General features: G+C 34.7%; 1 protein-coding gene across 1 annotated transcript in view; it reads right to left on the minus strand.

Moving 5' to 3' along the window:
- Positions 1-10,006: 10,006 nt before the first annotated feature.
- Positions 10,007-19,432, minus strand: part of LOC101737066 (delta-sarcoglycan) — a 30,831-nt gene continuing 21,405 nt past the window's right edge. Inside the window, exons 2-6 of the mRNA XM_012691741.4 lie at positions 13,966-14,191; positions 13,700-13,889; positions 12,570-12,762; positions 12,090-12,213; positions 10,007-11,960 (exon numbers count right to left, since the gene is read on the minus strand). Coding sequence (XP_012547195.2) covers positions 11,766-11,960; positions 12,090-12,213; positions 12,570-12,762; positions 13,700-13,889; positions 13,966-14,191 — 928 coding nt within the window. The 3' untranslated portion in view covers positions 10,007-11,765. The remainder of the gene's footprint in view (positions 11,961-12,089; positions 12,214-12,569; positions 12,763-13,699; positions 13,890-13,965; positions 14,192-19,432) is intronic.

Raw genomic sequence — 19,432 nt, forward strand, 5'->3', positions numbered from 1 at the left:
CAAATCGTATAAATTTTAGGAACTCTATGTCCGCTCGCTTATTGCCATTTCAAAGCGAACGTGTTATTGCCTTCAGACACGGAATAAGAAGGTGTTGCTTATAATTTAACTGAAGCAAGATTACGCGGTAATGTAGGCTAAGGGCTGCTCGGATTGCTGTATTTCCTTAATAGTCTGCATTTACCCGCGCCGACAATTTGTGACAAGAGCGTGAGCTAAATTGTCGTCTGAAGGAAATAAACTAATTTACTCGCGTACAATATTCGCAAGCAAAACAGTACTCGAAATATTAAAGGTCTACTGGGACTTATTAATTGATTAAACTAGAGGAGGAATGAACGAGAAAAAATATAATTTTAGAAATGAATCATTTGAATGAAACATTTATTTAAGGTTGTACGTCTACGCTTCAATGCAAATGCTGCTTACTTTAGGGAAAGCGTAATATCGCATTTCTACGAGTGAGCACGTATTAGATCTTAAATCTTCTCTCGCATTAACTAAGACAGTCGCACTCTCGGGGATATTTTAATAATGAATTCTTTTCAACGGGCACGTAGTTAATACCGTCGTTGGTGTTTTAATGAACTATGTGATAAAACGTGTCATTGTTGCGTTCGGCATCGCTGTGAGGACGCCAGTCTCCCAACGCAGAGTTTAATACTTAGCATTAACACTATCGCTCGTGCACTCCGGATTAACAGCATACTTTATGAACTTCTGCATGCATTTCACTAGAAACAATTATGATTTCAAAATAAACATTAAAAGTTTTCGTTGTGGCGCACTTTCATTGCAAAATACAACTTTCAACGTTCAAATATTTTATAGTTTATACTAAAAAAAAAGAAGCTTCATCTTTATTAACCGTTACTGAAAATAAATCGAATTAACATATTATAATATTAATACTACACTTAACAAAATTCAGTTCAAAAATAATAAGGTAAATATTAAATAAAAATAGCAAATTTCAAGGACGGTGTAATTTTCCTTCCAATTCGAAAATATTCTTTTGGAGGGATATATAAAAAAATCAAATTTAAAAACTAATTTGTTGCTGTTGGATGGTTCTAAGCTTCAGGACATTAGTCGTAAATAATCTTCAACTACAACTTCAACTTTCAACCTAATGTCTCCAATGCAATGGTTACATTTACATTGTGTTGTATAATATGTTTTGAGTGAGCGTTAGCACATCTGTCTATTTACTAAAAATAAAAGAGTACAATGTAGTATGTCCGTTTCTGTTGTTTATGTGTGATTAGTTCTATATTATATTGCTCTCACTCCAGATATATTCCATTATAAAATAATATATTATATGTGAGAGTTTTTATTTATTACTATATCATACAAAAACCAGCGACTGAAATTTACTTCAAAAATAGTTTATAAAAACCTGGATAATTAATAATTAAAAAATAAATACCTGCACACAATATACTTTTTATCATGGTAATTGACATGATCTGGACATCGCTGGGTATATTTGCTATAATAAATAAAAGAGTTGGTTAATTTATGAAATTACGCATTAACAGATCTACGAGTCCACTGGTACTTCATGGACGAGAAAGTGACACAAGGATAATAAAATACATTAATTTTTTCTAAATTAAAAGATTTAATATTACTGAAATGGCGTAGTAATTTCAAAGAAGTTTTTGAAGTCGTCGTGGCCTAAAGGATAAGACGTCCGGTGCATTTGTGTTGAAGCGATGCACCGGTGTTCGAATCCCGCAGGCGGGTACCAATTTTTCTAATGAAATATGTACTCAACAAATGTTCACGATTGACTTCCACGGTGAAGGAATAACATCGTGTAATAAAAATCAAACCCGCAAAATTATAATTTGCGTAATTACTGGTGGTAGGACCTCTTGTGAGTCCGCGCGGATAGGTACCACCGCCCTGCTTATTTCTGCCGTGAAGCAGTAATGCGTTTCGGTTTGAAGGGTGGGGTAGCCGTTGTAACTATACTGAGACTTTAGAACTTGTATCTCAAGGTGGGTGGCGCGTCTACGTTGTAGATGTCTATGGGCTCCAGTAACCACTTAACATCAGGTGGGCTGTGAGCTCGTCCACACATCTAAGCAATAAAAAAAAAAAAAAAAAAAAGCACTCAAAAATAAATCTTCCTATTTTTTTCATTTTTATGTACACATTTGAAATAATATTTCGGGAATTAGGCAAGCTAAGCTCATTCAGAAAGTAAAAAAAAATCAGTTGTCTGTAAAGTCGGTTTACTGACGATATTTGAACGTGACAACGTCATAAGAAAATACGCCTCAGAGCGAGGTAACGCCGCATGAGTTATGTTTTTTCGTGCGTGCAGCCGGCTCCATCGAATTATAAGACGTTGTCACGTCAAAAATAAATAAAAAATAAAGTGAATTACGATATTAAATATTTTGTACGCGTAAATAATACCGATATTTTGAGCCAAGGCATGTCAGTACAGTGAGATGAATCAGCAACTATTTCGTTGAAGCACCCGTAGTTTATGGATGTGCAATAATCCGTCTGCTCAGCCGCAATGCTTGCTTGGAATCCGTCTGTCTGTACCAGGGCCGTCGTAGTGCGTAACCTAGTAGTGCAATGTACATTGTACATTGTATATTAATACGGAGCTTGCATTCCTCTTGCTCTAAATTCAGTAAACAGAAAATTCTCTCATTATAATCATTTACCAAAATCTTAATCGATACATACTTCAATGACGAAATGATGTTTTTTTTTTTATATTTGACTAGCTGACCCTTGAGACTTCGTAGTGCCTCAACCGATAAATAAAAGACCTAAACTTTTGTATAAAATAAACTTAAAACAAATAAAAGGAATCCGTCCGACGAGGGACACATCAAAGGAAAAACAATATTGTTATTTTTATTTAATTCTGAGCATTTTCATATTTATCTACCTTTTAAACCTTCTCTGGACTTCCACAAATAATTCAAGACCAAAATTAGCCAAATCGGTCCAGCCGTTCTCGAGTTTTAGCGAGACTAAAGAACAGCAATTCATTTTTATATACTACATTTATATATATATAGATTAAAGATTAATAACGAATATGCCATGTGAACGATGTGTAATTATTAATAACGAATTATCGAATCAAATAATCTGTCTATTTTCCTAAATGAAATAATATTTCACTGTGTTAACTAGACGAAACATTTATGTACAAGAAATTTGGCGTAAAACAGAAGTGAAATAGGAATCGAACCCGTTCATGTTATAAATTTGTATAATTTGTAATGGTGGGGTGTATCGATCGCCTTAGATCGCTATAGTGGACAAGCGACATAGGGATTGTTTAGTGGGTTCAACTCACAGCCCCAGCTCGTGGGGGATTATCGAGCATTCCAGAATAATTTTGAATTCTGCGAAAAAGCAGTCATGCTTTACGGCTTAAATAATAAAACAGCCGTTGTAGAATATAATTCAAATATATAAAAAACAGTATTGTTAATATAGTAAAAATTATGTGTGGTGTCGTGGGACACCGGATAGGAACGAAGTTCCTTATTATAAAAATATTAATTTTAAGTTCTATTCGAGGTATAAAGAAAATAAAACTGGAGGTTTCGCAACAACCCATGGTCATTCGGTAACGTGCAAACTTATTGTGGTACACTTCATTCACGGTTGTTTGCATAAGAGTTAGTGTATTGCGCAAACGAACGCTCTGAGATCGTGGTCAACGAATGATAAAAAAATGTCATTTTTTGTACTTTATTACAAAGTTAAGTCGTACACTGTGTGCATTATTAATTTTTACGTTATTACAAAGTTAAGTCGTACAGTGTGTGCATTACTAATAAAAACCTTACGTTACGGACGTTTTTTCCCGGTTAGGGTACCAAACCGCATCGTCCCATAAGGAACTTCGTTCCAAAAAAATATAAAATATTAGCCTGAACAGTGAGTTAACATCAAAGCGAATTAACTGGAAGTTAATGTCCGAAGTACGTGTTAATTTAACTGGAGGGCCGGTGACGTTTCTGGACATCGCGTCGGCTGCCGACTGACACCGGTCGACCATAGGTTTGAAGACGGTCCGGCTCGCGGCGCCGACAATTGAATCATAAAGGTACACGTGACCCGTTCCCTTCGTCTGTCGGGCCAATTGTATCCAATACAACCAAGTGGCCACTTTGCTTTAATACTAGATACGTAATATTTTGACTCTCTTGTCTCGGCCAAGCAATATTCTTAGATTAATCGTCAAGTACCTGTTTTAAAAATAAAATTGTCACAAAATTGGTTTAATAAATAAAGTAAGGCATTATAAAACTGTCATTATTTTCCTGTATTCTAAAAAAGACGTCGACAAGTCCATTTTTATCATACTATCTGGTTAGCAACACAATGACAATAACAATACCCATTTTAGGGCCTGAGGTCAAAAGCTCTGCTGAAACTGCAACTGTTCTACGGAATATAAGTAACATAGATAAGACAAATAATAACATCTCTCTCTCTCTCTCTCTAACACTGACCTCGAATTGGACTCCGTGGACGTTAGCTACTTAGAGGAATCATAGTTTGTGAAAGTGAATTCCTCGTCGGAAAATTTGAAAGAAAAACTATGAAATACTATAATATAAAGCCTTTTTATTTCTTGCAACCAATAATTAACAATTCTTATAATACATACCCATTTTTGTGTTTGTATTACTTATTTGCAAGAACCTCTCCCCGAGTGATCGAGGCATCCTCCAACGAAAATCAATGTTCTCTATTTTGAGCCACCTCTATCCAGTTTGGGCCCGCTGTCCTCCATCTTGTGGGAGGTCTACCTCTGTGTCTCTTTCCAACTGGAGCACTCTACAAAGTAACTCTTTTGGTCCATCTTGTAACCTCGCTACGTGGCCTGCCCATTTCCATTTCAGTCTTTGGGAATGGCTTAGAGCATCGGTGGCTATTGACATATTTTCTATTATTATATCTTATTATGAGTCAACTACAGTGCTGGGGTTAGAGAGAATCGTACTATTTATTTTTGCCGCGAAGCAGCAATACGTTCTAGTTTGAAAAGGGCTTAAGCTCTTATATCATAAAATTGAGACTTCGACGAGTCTTAAGGTGAGTAGTAGTATTCGCTTTATATGATATCTATACACTCAAAACCAGGTGGATGATAAGCTCATCTACCCATCTAAGTATTAAAAATAATGACAAATGGAATAAAAGCTTAGGTATATTCGCGATAGGCAGTGATTTTGCTGTCCACTGGTATGCTGACGTCCTTAGGTGATGGTAACCACTCACCGTACGGTGGATCGTATGCTTGTCGGTTTACAAAGGCATAATAAATATAAGGTGTTTTTTTTCTTCATATCCTCTTCCCGGTGTTATGAAATCCTTTCGTAGCTGGAGTGCTAATCGAGACACACCACGCTCGACCTCCATCAAACCATGCCAAGAAACACGACCTGCGTGTCACTGCTCCCATGATAACAACAGACTTCACTCCTTTTATCACCATTTAATTTTTCCTTCCGGCACTACAAGTGAAGAAAAGAAAAAAATATTTTCTTCGCTTTCAATCCAAAGCCTTTTATTATTATACAACGTTTATAAAGAGCCATAAACGCTTATGTATAAAAATCTACTCAGTCTAGTTGAAAATGATATTCATCGTAGATTTATGTTATATCTTATAGTCTCCAAACACAAGGAAAGTTTTTAAAAAAAGTTTTTTATATGTAACTATTGCTTCTATTTTAATCCAATAAAATCACTTGTCTACCTGTACATTGAAGTAATAGTGGTAGGAGTCTTGTGAGATCGTACCGGTTAGTACCCCAACCATGTACCCGGTGGGGCTGCCGTTGTATTATAGAATTGAGCCTTAGAACTCATGTTTTAAGGTGTGTGGTGGCATTTACGTTGTCGCTGTCTACCATATAAGCTCTGGTAACTACTTAACTCCAGAAGAGCCATAAACTTATTCATCTAAGAAATAAATAAAAAACATATTTGTCAATTTTATGTAGTCCCTTTAAATAGATTTTATCATTTTCCAAACTTCAAAATTATTTTTAAAAATTCCAGACTAAGCGGAAAAGTGAAGTGACAAACGAATATATTTAAATAAATCTAGTCTTGCTATTTGATTTATAAACAAGAAAACCCAAAAATACAAGTAATTTAGGGTTAAAGAAATCGTACATATTTTTCACTAATTATTTGAAATGTAATTTTTTTGCTTCACTACATAGTATAAAACAAAGTCGCTTTCTCTGTACCTATATCTGTCCCTATGTATGCTTAAATCTTTAAAACTACGCAACAGATTTTGATGCGGTTTTTTTTAATAGATAGAGTGATTAAAAAGGAAGGTTTGTATGTATAATAATATCCATTAAATAATGGAGAAATCAATAATAAATTACAGTTTCCGAAGCGAAGCGAGGGCGGGTCGCTAGTATCTAATAAAGCGTTTGTGTACTATGACAAGACGTATTCAACAACAAAACGTTTCAAAGATTCATCCGGATTCACTCGCTTAGAGCGTTTGTCCCCTATCTGTAACATATTTCAGTGCATAAATCATAACTTTTTTTCCTCTGGCCCGTTGACGTCATTTCGAAAACGAGGTGTCTTTGAAATGGCTTAAGAGTTCCGCACTGCAATACCGCGACAAAGGACTCCGAAATTAAATTAGATGTAGATGGAGCCGAGAGACTAATATTATTTCTTAATATGCAAGAGAATGCGGCGCTCCAACTTCAATGTTGTATGTATATCAAACTAAATTAAACTAGACGTGTATTTGTTGATAATTATGATTTAAACAGGTAATTAAAAAAATATGTTATTTTTTGTACGTTATTACAAAGTTAAGTCGTACACTGTGTGCATTACTAATTTGTACGTTATTACAAAGTTAAGTCGTACACTGTGTGCATTACTAATAAAAATCTTACGTTACGGACGTTTTTCCCGGTTAGGGTACCCCTTCGCAGCGTCCCATAAGGAACTTCGTTCCAAAAACTTGTAACAGCTGTTTGTTAGACACCACTTTCTTAATGCTTTAAATTCATTCAAAAGGCATTCATGTGTAAACAAAATGAATGCCTCATAAATGTCGAGTCACGAGTGTGATATTACAATAGGGACGAATACAGGAATTAAATACTTAAGCTAACACCTTGTAAGGAATTATGAAGAAAATCAAGTTTTTACTGGTTTTACTTTTATCAAGGTTTTACTTAATTTTTTACTGTTCTCATTTAAGTTAATTTTAGGAATAATCTGATATCAATCGATACTTGGAGTCCATGGAGTCAACAACGTGACACATTATGTTAAAGTCCCATTAGTGTTGGGAAAACGACAATCTCGCTGTACGCGGTATGCGAGACTGATTCACTAGAGAAAATGGGACGGTAAGGTATTCATGATGGAACTCAAGGGAAGAAAGCTCAATAGATGGACAACGGAGAACATCTGGCGCAAGCTTGATGAAGTTAGGGTCGCGTACCCGCATTTTCTGATTAGTAACCGGAACTATTCTTACGAGCTTCCTCTGGCCTTAACTCTTGGTGAAAATCTGTCAGCTTTATACCGTGATATAAATGGTTCAGATTATATTGTCTTAATAAAGCGAAATGTTACTTTATTTTCATTTCCCAAACTAAAAAGGATAAATAGTTAACATGTAAATTATTCAACTTATAACATTATTGCTTTAAACCGTTGTTATTACAAATTTAGATTGATTTAACGCGTGCTTCGATAAAGAGAAACATTTTAGATTGTGTTAACGGGTCTTCCTGCCAATTAGCGTTGCTTAAAGAGCGTGGCTCGAAACAAAAGAAGATGGAGGCTCATGAATTTATCGTTAGGTTACTGGCTTAAGTTATTTAAGTGTTCGCGAACCGGGCGTTATTCACGTGCGCAACGCCGCGCAGAATGCAGCTTCCTACGACAATTTATCATGAATCTTTAATTAAAGTTTAGCAGCGACTGTATAGTACAGACTCGTTGCGGCTCACAATAAATACGCTATTGACTTGTGTGGTTATTAGTCTGCATTAATCACCATTCTTATTCGCATCACGTAATTACAATGTATTTTGTTCGAACAAAATTGTATTATATTTTATGTGTAAATTTGGTAAATATATATTCTGTATATGAATATACAGGTGTGAATATACAGAATTACTGGAGGTAGGACCTCTTGTGAGTCCGCGCGGGTAGGTACCACCACCCTGCCTATTTCTGCCTTGTTTTTTTTTTTTTATTGCCCTTGTAGGCAGACGAGCATACAGCCCACCTGATGGTGAGTGGTTACCGTTGCCCATGGACTTCAGCAATGCCAGGGGCAGAGCCAAGCCGCTGCCTACCGCGTAACGCATCAATAATGCGTTATGGTTTGAAGGGTGCGGCAGCCATTGTAACTATACTTGAGACCTTAGAACTTATATCTCAAGGTGGGTGGCGCATTTACGCTGTAGATGTCTATGGGCTTCAGTAACCACTTAACACCACGTGGGCTGTGAGCTAGTCCACACATCTAAGTAATACAAAAAAAAATGCAATGTAAATGTTAAACAAAAGATCACTAAAACTATGAACTGTAATAAATATAATACAAGAAGAGCACCTTTATAGATGATAAAAAAATATTCAAATAAAACGTACTACCTTTGCTCAGCTGTTTTTATGTCATTTAAAGTATTATTATAATATTTTCTTCTTCTATCGTCAGCTATAGACATAATTAAAAGTACTTTTACAAATTAATCTCGCGTTTTTATTGAAATTGGATCATTTAAGACGCTTCAAATTTAACAGTATTTATAACAGTTTTAACCCAGTTTTACCCAAAAAATCAAAGATGGGAAGATGATTTCAAAAGAATAGCTGGCGGAGAGTGGCTGCGAAAGTCAAAGGACAGGACCTTGTGGAAAACATTAGAGGAGGCCTATGTCGAGAGACAAGCTGTTTCCTAGCATTAAAATATATATATATAATATTTAGATATAAGTATTGTAAATTTTTTAACAGCAATAAAGGCTTATTATTATTATTATAACAGTTTTAAAGTACCACTTTTATAAACGTTTACAAATTATCACACCATAAGCATGTTAGAGCATAAAATATTATACAGTTAAATTAAAGGTATCCATATAAATAAAGCTGAAAAAGATTCACTCGTATATTGAGATAAAATTTCGACGGCGTTAAGATTCTATATTATCAAACGTTTCTAATTTTAATATCTATAATTAAAAGTGCACTGGCATCCACTTGAAGCTCCAACCGTGGAAAGCGCCTTCAAACCAAAATTAAATGATGAAACTTCTCAACTTATTCTTCGTTCGTTTTATATCTAGTAGAATACTTATTCCCGTCTGACTCAATTATGAACTGCCGAATGTTTTAAGCGTAATGTAAATTCCTATAGCTTTAAGCCAGTATGATTTGAAGAAAACATGGAGGGATAATTAGTTAAATAGAACGACTATGCTTTTATTAATCAAAATTGCATTACAAAAGTATATTACATCTTTATATGTATATATATTTCTTCTGTGCGTATGTTTGTCACTGAATTCCTAAACGGCTGGACCGATTTGAATGATTTTTTTTTGTATGCGTTTGGGTGGCACCCTGGATGGTTTACATTCACAAATCATCCCGGCAAATGACGTTGCAGTCGGTATTTAGGTTATTTATCTTTCCTAGAAATAATTTATATGGCAAAACAAGGTTTGCCGGGCCAGCTATGTGTTATAGTGTATGTATAATTCGGCTATAGCTTTGTTCTATATAATTTCATTCGTCGTATTAATACCAAGGAATGTAACAAAATACGGTTGCAATGAGATATTCCGACGTCATAAAATAAAACGATTAGTGATGATGATGCTTCAACGGTCTTTTGGATGAGAGTCATTTATTATATCTTTAATTCTTATTTATAAAACTAGCAGTTTAGTTATTCTTTAGGAAAAGGAGGAAAAAGAAAGATACCGCATCGTTTGAAACTTATTTTACTATTAATTATATTTACAACAACATCAACAAATGCTTACTATAATTTACATTAAATTGTAACACAATAGCTATACATCAATTTTCTAAGGGTTAATTTTATACACAAGTCCGTATATGGTGTAGCTACAGTAGTTTAATAAAATACACTGATCCCTAACAACAGGTTAGCCTGTTAAGATCCTAGAGGCTCAGAGAACATGAAACTACACGAACACGCATGCCTTAACATTTGTTACTTTGTTTTTGGGGAGAACGAAGGAAGCCTACTTAATGTTTTAAACGTATGTTATAAAAACGTAGGGTATATTTATATTTATAACCTAAAAACTGTTACTGGTTTTTGTATATATTTTATATTGCACCTAATTAAAGCGATTACAAATTGAATAGTGCGTGGCGTCAATCCAGGGTTGTCAAGGTTACATTTATCTGAATAAATAAACTGATGTAATTAAAACAAAAAAAATGCATATTCTTTTTTTGGTACACTTGCGGTTTGAGTTGTACCGTCTAAAACATCCTGGTGCTGAACAACTGGTGTTCGAGTCTCTGATGAGATAGATTTCAACTAAGCTAGTGGGGAGCAATGTGGCGCGTTCCATGTGAAGTGTATCAGTACATCACCTTACCCCCACGGAACGTAGAACCAGCGTTCGTGCCACCACCACCGGGCTTAGCGGTAGGCGGTCTATCTGGAACCTGCCTAGAGGGCACCTTCTCTCGTGTCCCTAGATACCCGGTTGGTTTGACTTAGAAAGATGTTTCCATAAGCCTGGTATCAAAGATGAAGCTCAATGTCGGGATGTCAGTCGAATTCATTGAAAATCATTGGAAGTTCATTGTCATTCAATAGAAGCTCAATGACATCCCGACTATCTTTTGTCTTGGATAGTAACTTTTTATTGCTTAAATAATTGACGTTTTATGTACCTACTATATTTATTAAATTTTTGCTTGAGGTACATTCCGACACTCAAATAATGTTAATTTATAATTTAATCTACCACAGTCATTTGATTTTAGTATCATGTAACCGAAGTAAATACTTATTTAATTATTTACCACGCATCTGTATAACGATATTCTATGAAAACAAAGTTCAAGTAATCATAATATTATTATTAAAATGCTTCAACCATGAAAACTCGGTAACGTTTTGAACATACAACATGTTATTGGTCAGAATTTTAAATTAGACCACTTAGATCGTATAAGTGTTTTGAAATTATCTCTACTACCCGCGAAAACGTTCAAAGAGTATTATAATACTATCTCGATGAAATATTTATTTATCCAGAAGGCACTAGGCTATGTAATGTTTTTTACTAAAATATTAATTTTGGTACGTTTATAAAGTCGTTGTAGTTTCACTGCTATACAATTTAAGTAAAAACATGCCTAATCATTTTAAAAGCTCCGTAATATCATTTATTTTTTATGAATTGTATTTAACACAATTTCGAAATTATATTCCCAATTTAGCTAAAATACTTAGATAACATATTTAAAATTTATTATAAAATTTAATTATATAATGAAATGAAATAACAAACAACTTAATTATAAATATATATAAAAATTTAAAGGACAAAATTAACATTTTTCATTTTCGACCAAATTCGAAAAAATAAAAGCTATAAAATTCTAAATGGTCATTACGTTCTTTACATTTATGCAAAATTCAAGCTTTCGCACACAGAATATAAACAATACACCGATATCTACACTAGAAAAGATTATCATCGACAGATGAGGCTCTCCTCCCTGGCCGCGCAGATCCCATGCGGTGGTGCTAGGAATAGTTTCCCGTTTGCACATGCACACAACTGATAAATGTTCTGGTGATGGGGATCGTGCGGGTGCTGTGCTGATGGTGGCAATGGTAGAGCCGATTTCAATTTCGGCATGTAAATACTAGGTGCGTCTAAACGTATCTGAAATAGATGAAATAGATAAAGGCTTTAAAATATATTGTATAGTTGTAATATATGTACGTGCTCAGATAAAGAGGTAGTAGTAATATTTTGAAAAAAATCTACTTTTTTGATGGTTCTGTTTCTTACCGATCCGGCTATGGATCTCAGTCTGAAGGTTGTGAGGCAGCTCGCACTTATGTCGCCAGCTCTTGACTCCAAAGCTATGTTTTGGGCTGCATGCATTTCTAATGATCTTGTAGGAGACTCCAGCCTAAATAAAAGTAAGTGTAGTTCAAAGAAATGAACAAAGAGAAGTATCTGTGGATTCTATTTTGATGGAAAAATTTTCATATAATAATCAGAGTGTTCTCTATATAGTACTTGCTGATTCTATGTAGTGCTTTTCGACACAGTGGTAAAATTGTACGTAAAAAAATAGTTTGACTTTGTTTCCGGTGAATAACAATTAGTGAACCATGAGTCGTATGTGCACTAAACCATCGCGCGAATTATCTTTTGGTATAACCTGAACTTAAAAGATATCGTTTTTTTTCATTTTCCTTTACTCAGAATTACTTATTTATGCAATATGGATTATTTAAACAAAAAAAAACTAATAAAACTTACACTAATGGTTTCGCTGGGGGTGCCTTTACAAGTGAAGTCTGGACTGCGGTATTCAGTGTCACTCCAGCTGAACTGGAAACCGTTAGTGTATCCGCTCCTATGGTGACGGAATCTTGACCGGCTCCCAGTAGCAACGCTCCTCTTGAATCTCTCACTTCAAAGCGACCAACGTTGAGTTCTAAACGGTCATGACCTAAGGAATTTGTAAATTTTTTCTATAAGTGCAGACAAATTCTATTATATATTATATTATTTTATACATATATTATTTATTTATTGCTTACATGGGTAGACGAGCTCACAGCCCACCTGATGTTAAGTGGTTACTGGAGCCCATAGACATCTACAATGTAAATGTCACCCACCTTGAGATATGAGTTCTAAGATCTCAGTATAGTTACAACGGCTGCCCCGCCCTTCAAACCGAAACGCATTGCTGCTTCACGGCAGAAATAGGCAGGGTAGTGGTACCTACCCCGTGCGGACTCACAAGAGATCGTACCACCAGTAATTACGCAAATTATATTTTTGCGGGTTTGATTTTTATTACACGATGTAATTAATTCCTTCACCGTGGAAGTCAATCGTGAACATTTGTTAAGAACGTATTTCATTAAAAAAATTGGCACCCGCCTGCGAACACCGTTGCATCGCTAGATACGAATGCATCGGACGCCTTATCCTTTAGGCCACGATGACAAGCTACAACCTTTATATACTAGGATATAGAGAGTACATGTGCAATAAATATATTGTAATTTAATTTTTAAATTCATTGTCCAATAAACATCTTTAATCACACTCAATCACAGAAACATAAATTTACAATTTTATGGTAAAACAATATGTAGTGTATACTAGTGTGTATAAGTGTGTACAACAAGTGTTGTAGTTCAAATATAAAATAGGAGCATATTCTCATATGTATCCATCAAATTCACGTCAACAAACCGCGGGCGATTCCAAAACACCTGGCGATAGGGTGGAAACAAAAAACTTCAACTCTCCCATCTTGGGTGATGTAGCGAAAATAAACTCTCAAAAAGTTTTATAGAAATTGATCGAAGCATAAGACAACACATTTTTGTACTATCCATGTTTTATATCCACTAAAAGTTTTTTTTAGTTACCTAAGAATAATCTACTTTGCAGTAATCCCTGTGCATCTCGAGTTGACACTGAGAAGTTTCTGGTAGATTCGATGGAAATCGGTTGACCTCTCCGAGATTTGATACTTGATGTAAATAGAGAATCGAGTACTAATGCTTGCCCGAGTAGCTGCAATCCTCCAGGAACTATTCTGAGCTGACCCATTCCTTCCTAAAAATTAAAAGGTATTTATTTTATTTATAAATTTTATCAGATTGTCGAATGCAAAACAAAAAAATTGACTCACCGAATTAAAATCCAAAACTTTGAGAACCCAAAGCGTGAGAGCTAGATTAATGATCATCATAAACATAAGCGCAATGACAAGTATATACAGGCATTTCTTCCTCCAACCGTAGATGCCAACTTTGAATTGGCTATTATAACTGTTTCTGATCGAGTCTGGCTTTGTGTCCCTGCCCGCATTGTTGTGCAAGATTGGCTCCGGGGTGATCTTGTCGGCGTACGGTATCCTACAAGAAAAATAAGCCTTTGAAACAATGCAAACGTGCAGCAAACGTCCAATGTTAGAAGTTTGTTTACACAACGGAATTGCACCGTAAGAAATGTGAATGTAAATGTTTTTGAACTATCCTTATGAAGTCTTCTTTGGTTTTAACATAGAAAATTACGATCAGTTTTAATATAAACTCTAAGTTGTTTTTGTTTTAATTTAATAAATTATTTAAGCTAAAGATCTCTAATTCTGTATCTCATATCTTTTTGAAGACTGATTGATTTAAAAAAATTCACTGTCGTAAGCAAAATTGTTATTCGTGTGTTTAAATTTGAAGATGACATGTCAAATTACTTTAGATTAATTATGAAAATTTATTTCAACTTGTTTTTGATAGACGATAAAAAAAAAGTAAAGCACATGATGATTAAAAAGTACTGTATATTGATCACGTCACCTCAAATGAAATATATTCATGGAATCGGTTTCACAATTCCAATTTGTCGCGGAGGTACCTCAGGTCGTCGATACCGCCGTTCTGCTGTTTCACACCCCACACACACATCGTACTAGTTAAAACAAATCCTTTTAACTTTGTATATATCAGAAATACCCTTAATCTATCTATCTATGTATATATAAAAATGAATTGCTGTTCGTTAGTCTCGCTAAAACTCTAGAATGGCTAGACCGATTTGGCTAATTTTGATCTTGAATTATTTGTAGAAGTCCAGAGAAGGTTTAAAAAATGCTCGGAATTAAATAAAAATAACAATTTTGTTTTTCCTTTGATGTGTCCCCTGTCGTAGGGATTCCTTTTGTTTATTTTATACAAAAGTTGATGTCTTTTATTTATAGATTTAGGCACTACGAAGTCTGCCGGGTCAGCTAGTGAATAATAAAATTTCCTCACCACAACCAAAAAACAATTACAAACTGCAGCTGTTTTGATTGTGAATCGTTGGGGCATGTTTTACAGGTCACCACCTCTTAAATTACAAATTAATTTACTTATGTGGTGCTACGCAGAAGATTTGTTAAGACAATTTATGTGGGTACGTAGTTAAGTAATGAATAAAGAAGAATAGAACGAAATTTCACTCGCTAAAACACCACAACCGATAAAATATAATACCTAATAATGCAGATACTAGAAACAGCGGACGGCTTTATCGCTCAGAGCGTTTGCTACTATGCAACATTTTATAGGAATGGATTGAATACAATGAATATAGGGTCTGAAGGGTAAGGCAGCCGTTGTAACTATACTGAGATCTTACAACTGATATCTCAAGGTGGGTGGCGCATTTACGTTGTAGATGTCTATGGGCTCCAGTAACCACTTAACACCAGGTGGGCTGTGAGACCGTTCACCCACCTAAGCAATAAAAAAAAAAACTGCTTGTTAAAAAAATTAATTAGTTGCCGGATTTATCAATTCAATTGAGTACTTTTAACTATTCAACAAATCTATAGGTATATGTTTAATGTATTGTTATTTATTAATGAAATTAATACACGAGTATACCTACACTAAGCATTGGGTGGTCACAGGTTGAAAAAAAAGGGTGAAATTAATATAATTCGGTATCATTCAGACATCAAATATAAAAATATTCTTCATTGAGATTTTATGAAGAATATTAAAATGGAATCAATATAATAAATGTAGCAAAGGTGAATAACGACGTACGGGGTACAAAAAAGTTCTGCCTATTTTATGAATTCTAGTTCAAAGTGTAACCTTATTCTAAAGCATTTGAGACTTTATGGTCACACACCGATTTTAGTAGCGTTACGCACGTTTTAGGCTCCAGATGGGCTACGAGCTCGTCTAATGATCCACGCTAATCATAAATCTTAAATATGATTTAAAAAATGAAGTAATTTTAAAGTAACTGGTGGTAGAACCTCTTGTGAGTCCGCCCGGGTAGATACCACCGCCCTGCCTATTTCTGCCGTGAAGCAGTAATGCGTTTCGATTTGAAGGGTGGGGCAGCCGTTGTAACTATACTGAGATCTTTAGAACTTATATCTCAAGGTGGGTGGCGCATTTACGTTGTAGATGTCCATGGGCTCCAGTAACCACTTAACACCAGGTGAGCTTTGAGCTCGTCCATCCATCTAAGCAATAAAAAAAGCATATATTTTACGACTTTGAGTTATTGTCATCATTACAAATGCAACTCATCTATTCAGTGGACGTGTATGAAAGTACAAGATCCGATAGTTGTAGAACCGGCTGGCGTCAACGAGGGTAATAAATTTAGTAGGATTCGAGTGAGACAGGAGCATTGCTTTCCGAAAAATCCCGACATGATTACCGAGGCTTCAAGACTGTTCATATATTAAGAAAATGTTTAGTTTTCGAGCATGTGCAGTAATCTATACTAATATTATAAAGCTGAAGAGTTTGTTTGTTTGAACGCGCTAATCTCAGGAACTGCTGGAAAAAATATTTCAGTGTTAGATAGCCCATTTATTGAGGAAGGCTATAGGCTATATAACATCACGGTAAGACCAATACATGTGAAGCACCAATAAAGAATGTTTTAAAATAGGGGTTTAAATAGCTCCTTGACATCATATAATTCAAAAATACTAGTGGTCCCGCAGTAGTCGAAATTCGACTATAATTAATTGAAATTATAAGTTTCAACATTATTATGGTCCTATTGTTACAGATTTCACCAAGACTACACTATAGACAAACACTCGTAATATTAAAGATAAACAATACTAACCTATTTTCAATTTGACTACAGACTTTAAGCAATAACAACAGTTTGAAAATAAACAAAGAGTATATGTGTGTGTGTGTGTCAAATAAATGGTAGTGTGTGTAATGTTTTCTTTATTAATTTAATGTATCTTTTATGCATAATTTAAAAAAAAAATAGCATTGTGCACTTCTTCTCTATATTCTCTATAAGTGTTGAAAATTTCATACTCCTCCGTCCGCGCAATTTTCGCAAAAAAGGGATACAAAGTTTTTACTTCACGTATTAATATATAGATTTTCACTTTCTACGAAAATGAAGTGGGAGTAAAATTTTGCGTTATGCCAAAGTAGCTATTCCACGCGGACGGAGTCGCGGGCAAAAGCTAGTGCTCTAATAAAACAGAAGGTAATTGACAGATGCTTAAATTTCGTTAGCGACATTTTTGAAGATATGTTTCCATATAGACAAGGTCCGAACAATAACGTTTGGATCGTCGATCTACCAAATAATGTCATCCGCTCGGTAAAAGATTTTTCCCTTATCGGTGACCTTACACATGTAATCTATATTTTTTACAATTTACCCGCAGAAACTCATGACACAAGAGTAGCTACTAAATATTCTAAAGTTGAGAAGGTTACAGTAATAAAAAGACGATCAGCTCAATCAAGTATGGCAAAATTTTGATTTTAACATAAATAAAGAATATTATATAAAATAAAATTAAAATAAACATGTTGCAAAATACGAAAGACGGTATATATATTTTTATATAGTAAGTGCTAAGTTTTGTAGGTAGTTTAGTAGGTGCTAAGCTTTACGATTTACAATTTTTTTTTGAGATGCACCTACCTTTAGAACGAAAGACTTACGTGGAGATCGATAGTAAAATAGCGCGAGAATACTACTAATTTAATGGTCAACTGATGACGAAGTCGCCTTCTGATCGATGCCCGGTCAGATAAAGATTTAAGCATATAAGAGTCAGAATTTTCATATTGGAAGCAAAAGACAGGTTTTAATGGAGCTAAATAAACTAAACTCCCGGTCACTCAACAACCCGCCTTGGATGATGCAGACGGGAAGCAAGCTGACGATGGTTGGAACACATCTACGGTACGGCTGGATTGGCAGGCTGTCCCAAACGACCGACTGTATCCTACAAGATACATGTCGAGGAGTGTTTTATTATTAGTGTGTCAAATACACTTTGAAATCTTAAACTTTAACACTATTATTTAAGGCAGTAAAATATAATAATATTCAAATCACGTTTCAAAACGTGTCAAAACCGTTCAATGTTTTATATGTTTTGTTTTTGAATTGCGTAGTGTTTAGTATCTTTCCAAAGTTATTTGTCGGAGTAAAGTCCCTGATTTCGACGCAAACATTACACGGAGTTTTCGGAGCGAGTGCTCATGTAGGATTTACGGTAATCTAAATACAATAAGAAGGGAGAGTAACGAATATATGCTTAAATTCTCTTGAGAATTGATACGTGTTTATTGAAAAATTTAAATTATTTAAATTTGCAAACTACTAGAGCAACTTCGAAATGAAAAACTCATAGGGACCACTATGAGAATGCCTCTAGTCTAATGTAGAACATAAAATCATCTTAATTTTATAGAGAGGTAACTTTCTAACTGTAATTGTTAAAATTGGGACCTAAATGATTGGAACCGTGGGTACTGGCGATTTTGGCATTAAGCAGACCGCGAGTTTGTCTTCCAATAAAGGCCAAAAAAAATGTAATTACATACCTACATGCAATCACATATGTATATTTTTCTTGGGATGATGATGGTGATGGGATCGATTCATAAGATGAAACAATTGATAAATTCCATAATTGAATCGGAAAAAAATATGTAGATTTTGTTTCCGTAATCTTTTACTCAGCAACGGAAAATAAAACAAAGTTTGTCAGAAGATGCGCTTTGTAAAGTAATTCGCTAAAATTCACCAGAGAAACAAAAAAAAAGCAGTTACAAAAATAACGATAGCGAAATCGGGCACAAAGCATTCGTGCACTTTATCTCTCCGTCCAGTCTCCGAACACGTTTGGAGGGTTTACGCGGCATTAGAAACCAATTACAGGACCAATACCTACTTATTGGTTTCCCCTATCCTACGGATGGGTGAATTATATTTTCAACATATTTAAATACGTCCAATATTTTAATTTTTGGAACGAAGTTCTTTATCGGACGATGCGGTGGGGTACCCTACAGGGAAAAAGCGTCCGTAACGTAAGATTTTTATTAGTAATGCACTCAGTGTACGACTTAACTTTGTAATAATGTACAAAAAATAACATATTTTTATTAGGTTTTTTTTTAAATCATTGTGATAAAAATAAAGTTTATAATTTTGTAAAGTAGTTTCTTTTTATCAATAAAAAAATCATAATAAAAAATGTATACCCGACATACCTCTTACCTCTTTATACCTCGAATAGAATTTAAAATTGATATTTTTATAATAAGGAACTTCGTTCCTGTCCGGTATTTATTAGATGTGTAGACGAGCTC

Source organism: Bombyx mori, chromosome 13 (genome assembly GCF_030269925.1).
Source record: "Bombyx mori chromosome 13, ASM3026992v2".
In the NCBI taxonomy this organism is placed as follows: domain Eukaryota; kingdom Metazoa; phylum Arthropoda; class Insecta; order Lepidoptera; family Bombycidae; genus Bombyx; species Bombyx mori.